General features: G+C 39.6%; 1 protein-coding gene across 2 annotated transcripts in view; it reads left to right on the forward strand.

The window, feature by feature from the left end:
- Nucleotides 1-6,795, forward strand: part of Tbk1 (TANK binding kinase 1) — a 50,026-nt gene extending 43,231 nt beyond the window's left edge. For both annotated transcript variants that reach the window (XM_008828995.3, XM_029561508.1), the window contains exons 16-21: nucleotides 367-406; nucleotides 1,067-1,168; nucleotides 1,287-1,383; nucleotides 2,036-2,142; nucleotides 2,350-2,421; nucleotides 6,000-6,795. In XM_008828995.3, coding sequence (XP_008827217.1) covers nucleotides 367-406; nucleotides 1,067-1,168; nucleotides 1,287-1,383; nucleotides 2,036-2,142; nucleotides 2,350-2,421; nucleotides 6,000-6,051 — 470 coding nt within the window. In that variant the 3' untranslated portion in view covers nucleotides 6,052-6,795. The remainder of the gene's footprint in view (nucleotides 1-366; nucleotides 407-1,066; nucleotides 1,169-1,286; nucleotides 1,384-2,035; nucleotides 2,143-2,349; nucleotides 2,422-5,999) is intronic.
- The last annotated feature ends 343 nt before the right edge of the window (nucleotides 6,796-7,138 follow it).

Below are 7,138 nucleotides of genomic sequence, written 5' to 3' on the forward strand. Positions count from 1 at the left end.
TATCCTCTCTGAAATGTTGATAGTTAATTTTTTTTTTCTGTTTTGTGGGGGGGGTGTCTTTTTGAGATAGGTTTTCCCTGTAGCCCCAGCGGGCCTGGAACTCACAGAGATCCACCTACGTCTGCCTCCCAAGTGCTGGGATTAAAGGTGTGCGCCATCACACCCCGCAGTACTTAATTTTTTTTAATCTACTTACAGACCAAATAAAAGCATCTAGCATCTATGGGCCAAGTGTAGCCCATGTCCCCAAATCTTTGCTACCTGCTTCAAACTCTTAGCCTTTTGAAGCAGTGGTCTTAAGAGAGAAAAATGTGGTGTGTGATGTTACAATTCTACATTGACAAAAGTATGTTTTCTTATTTCCAGGACTAGCTTACAATGAAGAACAGATTCATAAATTTGATAAGTAAGTATCCAGATTGTGTTTAGAATTGGTTGTTTTTGCTGCTGCCTTTGGTTGTCTTTATTAATATAATTCTTTGTTGTTGTTTAGTTTTTGTTTTTTGAGACAGGGTCTCCCTATAGCTCCAGCTAGGCTAGAATTCACTATGTAGACCAGGCTGGCCTCTACCTGCCTCTACCTCTCAAGTACTGGGATTAAATGCATGTGCACCACACCCAGCTAATAATGCTTCTTAGAGTTGGAACCACTTGCAATAAAAGTATACTTTCATCTTGCCTGGGGGATTGTTACTATGGGTACACAAGTCCGCTCATCTGGTCCCCATTGAAAGATTACCAAGACAGGAAAAGGACAGGGAGAAAGTTCCCTGTTCTCACTCAGGTGTCTTGGGACTCACATGCTGGGCCTACAGAAGGCAGAGCGAAGAAGCACGCAAGGCTGGCATACCCACCTTCTCAACTTTAGCTCTAGTCTGTCAATATTTTTTAGCATTTTCTATTTTGAACTTTTTTTCCCCTTGCTGTTAGAATATCTGCTTTAGAAATGTATGCTTTCTACTCTACTCTAAAACCACAATAATCATAGAAATCCTGACTTTTGTATTACTGGGGGTAGAAACAGTGAGGTTACATGAAGCCTTTTTGGTTGTTTTCTAACTTGCAGACAGAAACTGTATTATCATGCAACAAAAGCAATGACCCATTTTACAGATGAATGTGTTAAAAAGTATGAAGCATTTCTGCATAAGTCAGAAGAATGGATGAGGTAAGTAAATTTGTTTAGTTGTGATCAGTGGTTGGCTACACAGTATAGTGTATATCATGTGATCTAAGTGAGAATTTTCCAGTAGGTTGCTTATTAATAGACTCTTTTTGGTTTTCAGAAAGATGCTTCATCTTAGGAAACAGTTATTGTCTCTAACTAACCAGTGTTTTGATATTGAAGAGGAAGTGTCAAAGTATCAAGACTATACTAATGAGGTATAGCTATCAAAATCTCTAGAAAGGAGCTTTTCTGTCATGAGAAAATATTAAAATATAATTCTAATAATGATTGAGAAGGGAGAGCTAGGAGATTTCATATGCCTGCATCCAGTTCTACTACCCATTTTTAACAAAAATTTTTATTTACATGTATCTGGTGAGTGTGTGTGCGTGTGTGTGTGTGTGTGTGTGTGTATGCATCCAGTTTGTACATAGATGCCACAGTGCATGTGTGGAGATCAGAGGACAAGTTCTGGGAGTCAGTTCTCTGCTTCCACCATGTCAATCCCAGGGTGCTGCGCCATCTCACTGGGCCATCACCCATTTTTTTGTGTTCATGGATGTTTGACAACTAAAAACATGATAAACTATTCTTTTATTATTTGTAAGAAAAGTTCTTTTAAAGAGTATTGGTTTCAGTCTTCATAATTTTGAAATAAGATTTAAACCTGGGCTGGAACTCCAGTTCAGTGGTTAAGCTCTTGCCTAGCATGCACAAGATTCTCTAGTGTAGGGCATGGGCAGACAAGGAGGGGCGGGCCACAGGGGGAGCAGCAAAGAGCTTCCTAAAAACTGCAAAATTGGTCTGTGATCTGCAGTCAGTACTTTTGTCCAATGACAAGTTTTGTTTTGTTTTTTTATGTTTTAGTTACAAGAAACTCTGCCTCAGAAAATGTTTGCAGCCTCCACTGGAGTCAAACATACCATGACCCCCATTTACCCCAGTTCCAACACATTAGTGGAAATGACTCTGGGGTAAGCAGCTCACTTGGAAGTTACACTTCTAGTTTTTATTTCAATTCGTAATCCTGCTCTTCTATTTTGATACTCTTGATGTTTATTGTGAATTCGATGTTTGATCTTATGACTGGTTAGATCTAGAACACTAAAACATGTAAATGAAGCTATAAAATATTTGCATATTTTTGAGCAGAGATGCTTATCTTTGTTTTGTATGTGTAGTATGAAGAAATTAAAGGAGGAGATGGAAGGAGTGGTTAAAGAGCTCGCTGAAAACAATCACATTTTAGAAAGGTGAGTAACACACAAGTCCACTGGCTGCTTGTGCTGTCTGCTGCGTGTCCACACACAACTCAGCTTGTCCCTGTTTCTCTGTTCAGAAGGTGCAGCATTGACAGGGGTCTCAGCCCATACGCTTTTCTCTCAGCATGAAGCTGAACTCATGATGACTTGTTAATAGAATCACTTAGTCTGTGAAAACTAAAATCTTTTTCACTTAGCTTTTCCCTAATATCTATTTTGGAATTCAGAGTTGCTGTGTATATATCAGTTTCTGAAGCTCTGGGTGTCTGTTTATCACAGAATCCTAGTAAAACCAAAAGAGCTGAAAAAGTACAGAATCAGTAAAACTATTTACTGGAGTGTATAGTACTAGTAAGGATAAAAGCAAAAAAAATAAGATTAAGGCAAATTTCTGTGCTAATGAAATGAATGTGCTTATTTTTCTAACACAGTACAATCCAAAGGTGTACCAATTTGATACATGCTGAGGATACACTAGGAAAATGTTAAGGCTTCATTTTCCATAATTAAACCTTTATGTTTTTCTAAGAGCTATAAATTGTGTTTTCAATAAAAATAGTGTAGCTCATAATAGACAAGGTTCAGATCTGGCCAAGGTGCTTCTGGCATGTGGCATTTACATGTTGTATGCTCAGAAGCAAATGAAGTCACACCATGCAGCACCATGTACCACAGACACCTCGGTTCATTTAGATTTGGTGTTTTTTTTTTTTTTTTTTTTTTTGGTCTTTTTGAGACAGGGTCTCCCTGTACCCCAGCTGACCTGGAACTCACTATGTAGACCAGGCTGGCCTTGAACTCACAGAGATCTGCCTGCCTCTGCCTCCTGAGTGCTGAGACTGGATTAATTTTTTGTAGTTATAGGTTTAGAAATCTTTTCCTATTGGCAAGTTTTTTTTTTTTGACAGCACCCCACCCCACCCCCAAGATCTACAATGTAAGAAGCTTTCGTTTAGGGGCATTTTCACCCCAACAACTAATGACGCACCTCTGGTACAAAGTGTTGTTGCCCTTGCAGGACCTTGTGGCACTGTGCTGTCACTTCTCATGTTTTACAGCCTGTACAGGTGAAGCAGGGGACCACCTGTATTCTCCAGGTGTTAAATTCACACCCCGGGAATGAGCTAGAACAAGAACCCAGCCTCTCATGTCTGGTTAAGGAGTTTCTGGTTTTTCACAATTACCAAGTTTCAGTGAACACTCTTACACACATTTAAATTTTGCTAGGTATTGCTGCTGCTTTCTTTAAAAGTTAAGTGTTAATGTTGCATTCCTAAATAGGCAGGTTCAATAGGCCTTTGCCATCTTGTCAGCCCTACATCACAGGTCTTAACACAAATATTAAGTGACTACTTAAGGACACAGAATTAGTATAAATTGAGTAACCCTTCTTCAAAATGTTTGGGACCAGATTCTTTCAGGCTTCTGATTTGGGGGCAGGTATTTCACATTTTGGGATATGCATATAAATAACAACATGGAGATGGGACCCATGAAGGGGTGACCTATGCTTCCTACGTACCTTACACACATGGGCTGAGGATAATTTTGTACAGTGTTTTTAGTGTGCCTGCATTGTAACTTCAACTTGTCACAAAAGGTTGGGTGTAGGATTGTCATCTTGTGGCCACTTGTCAACCCTCAAAAGGTTTGATTTTGGATCAGTATCTGCAATCATCCTTCCCAAGTCAACTGCCCTCTAATTTCCTCAGGCTCTTAAGTGGGACCACCTTCTCCTACTTCTTTTGTGTGTGTGTCTGAGTATATTGCCTGCACATATGTAAGTGCACCTGTGTGTACAGTGCCAGCAAAGGTCAAAAAGGGTATTGGATCCCCTGAAACTGGAGTTACGGATGATTGTTAGCCACTATGTAGGTGCTGGGACTCAAACCTGGGTTCTCTGCAAGAGCAGCCAGTGCTCTTAACCACTGAGCCATCTTTCCAGCCCCACCTACTTCTTAAACATAAATTATTTTATGCACTTACTCTTTCTTGTTTACTGCCTCCCAACAATTTTGTAATCTTCATGAGGCTTCCATATTCTCATAATTGTCACTAAGACTCCTTTTTCCTTAGTGACACTGTGGTAGTACCCTGCTAACTTGTGTCTTTAACCAAGGACTTCAGTCTTCCATGTCTTTACAGCCGAAACAGTCTTCTGTGGTAGTGATACATTCATGCCCCATCATTGGCTCAAAAATTTCTAAACCCATTAGCTAGAAAGTGCAGTCGAAATTCCTACTTCTGTTCAAAGAATCTATTGGCCTCGTCCTAGCTATGCACCCAACTTTTATTTCCCTTTACTTCGCAAAATAACATTCTCTTCTAGCAAGGCTGCATCTTCACTGTCCTTTGAATATGCTGCACTCTCAACTCCATATTTGACTCCTCAGCTGAGGCAGGAGTTCAACTGCTGGGCCTGCCTGGCTGCATAGTAATATCTTCTCTGGAAAAGAGAAAAGTTGCTGGGCTGGCGAGATGGCACAGCAGACAAAGGCACTTGTTCTGCAAGCCAGATGACCTAAATTTGATCCCTGAAACCCATGTAAAGGTGGGAGGAGAGAACTAACTCCACATGTGCACTGTGGCATGCTCACCCCACCCCCACATGCATATACACACGTAAATAAATTTAAAGAGTTTAAAAGTTAAAAAATATATACAATTTTTTTAAAAAATGAATCCCTCCTTACTAAAAAGAAATCCAGTTCTTACTAACCTTTTAAAATGATATCACTTCCCATTTTCTCTTTAAAAGTTTTCCTGGGCCAGGGAGATGGTTCAGAATGTAAGTCACTTGCTGCCAAGCCTGACAACCCAAGTTCAGTTCCTGGGATCCATATGGTAAAAAGCAAGTTTCCCTCTGACCTCCATACATAGCACACATGCCCCTCCTTATTCATATGCGCACACACGCACACACACACACTAAATAAGTGTATTTTTCTATTTTCCCAAACCACTGAATTGTATCTTTTCATTTGTGTATGATAATGTCACACTCTCAGTAAGAAATAGAGCAAATCACAGTTGCTTCAGTTCTTTGAAAATCACTATTCCTGGTCAGGCGAGGTGGTTATTCCAGGTAGGGGCAAGGAGATCTAAGTGAGCTCAAGGCCAGCCTGGTCTACATAGTAAGTTCCAGGATAGCCAGGGCTGCAGAGTGAAGCCCTTTCTCAAAAAACCTAAATCAATCAATCAATCAATTTATTCCTGGGCAGCATGATGGCTCAGTAGATAAAGACTCTTGCTGTACAAGCCTGTCAACCTGAGTTCAATTCCCAAAACCCCATAAAGGTGGAAAGGGGAGACTTGATCCACAGAGTTGTCCTCTGACCTCCAGATACACACCACCCACACAGAGATAGTAGTAATAAATTTTTAAATCCTGCCTCTGAAATCTGTGTATTACTCTGGAGTGTTGCCAGGAGCTGGGATATAGCTCAGTGGTAAGAGTGCTTGCCTAGCATGCATGAGGCTCTGGGTTCAACCAGGTTATAGAGAAAAAATTCTTGGAGACTGAATGAACGAATCTGCTAAGAATTTTTTTTTTCCTCTGTGTGTTTTAGGTTTGGGTCTTTAACAATGGATGGTGGCCTACGAAATGTGGACTGTCTTTAATTTTCTAAGTTGGAGAAGTTTCAGTTTGCACAAGAATGCTGGGGCACTAAATGAATGCCTTTAGAGATGGTCTCTTATTTCCACAGTTCAGTATTTCATGTGGTCATGTACATATGTACAGTATTGTAAATACATAAAAATATATATAAATTTTTGGCTGCTGTTCAGATGTAATTTTGCCTTTTAACATTTATAAATAGATGAGGCAGTTTGACCTCCGTGAGCACTAGAAGAAAGCCATGACCAACCGATGCATCAGGATGCTGCTCCCTCACTCTCCATGTGAGGCCGGAGAGGTCATGTTGTTTGGTGCCTAATGGAAGTATTTTTTAAGTGCAACCAAAACTGGCATCCTCAACAATCAGCACGGACTGGTAGTTGCCACATTTGTAAATGGTGGAATAGCCCTGGTGGCTTTTGTGAGTGGGGAGCAGAACCAAGCACTGTTTTACCAGAATCAGTTTCTTTGAGAACGATGAAGTGGCATTATTTTGTTTTACAAGGTGCCCAAACCCCAGTTTTCTTGTATGTTTAATTTCAGGTGAATTATTGACAAAAAAATTTAAAGCAAATTAATTATTTTAAAATACTCATTTTTCCTTTGGCCATAAATATATTGTCATTCACATTCTAGGATCATTTCAGTTGTTTTAAGCTATATATTTCTGTACTTTAATTCTGCTTACTATTTCATGGAAAAAAATAAATTTCTCAATTTTAATGTAAGAAGCTTGTGTGTTCCTCTGTAACCAGTCTGAGAAATAAAATGAGGGTTTTTTTTGTTTGTTTTAAACTGAGGTACTAAGGGCTCTATATCTATCTGCGTTGTCACTACTTGGGTGGTGATAGTAAATTCTTCTCGGAATACTGGATGTAGGGACAGTTTTGTGCCTCTGAGAAGCCCAGTAACTCCAAGTGTAATAAAAGTTTCATAATGTATGCTCTACGAAATTGAAAGGGAATATTTTCCTGGAAAGCCTACACAGAGTTCTAGACTAAAGGAGTGAACTTGGCAAGATATTATTTTATCCATCAAGATCTTTATTGGTTTGGGTTTCTGTTTTGTCAGACTGTTAAAGGACATTTA

The sequence above is a fragment of the Nannospalax galili genome, unplaced genomic scaffold (assembly GCF_000622305.1).
Source record: "Nannospalax galili isolate Female #2095 unplaced genomic scaffold, S.galili_v1.0 scaffold110, whole genome shotgun sequence".
Lineage (NCBI taxonomy): Eukaryota > Metazoa > Chordata > Mammalia > Rodentia > Spalacidae > Nannospalax > Nannospalax galili.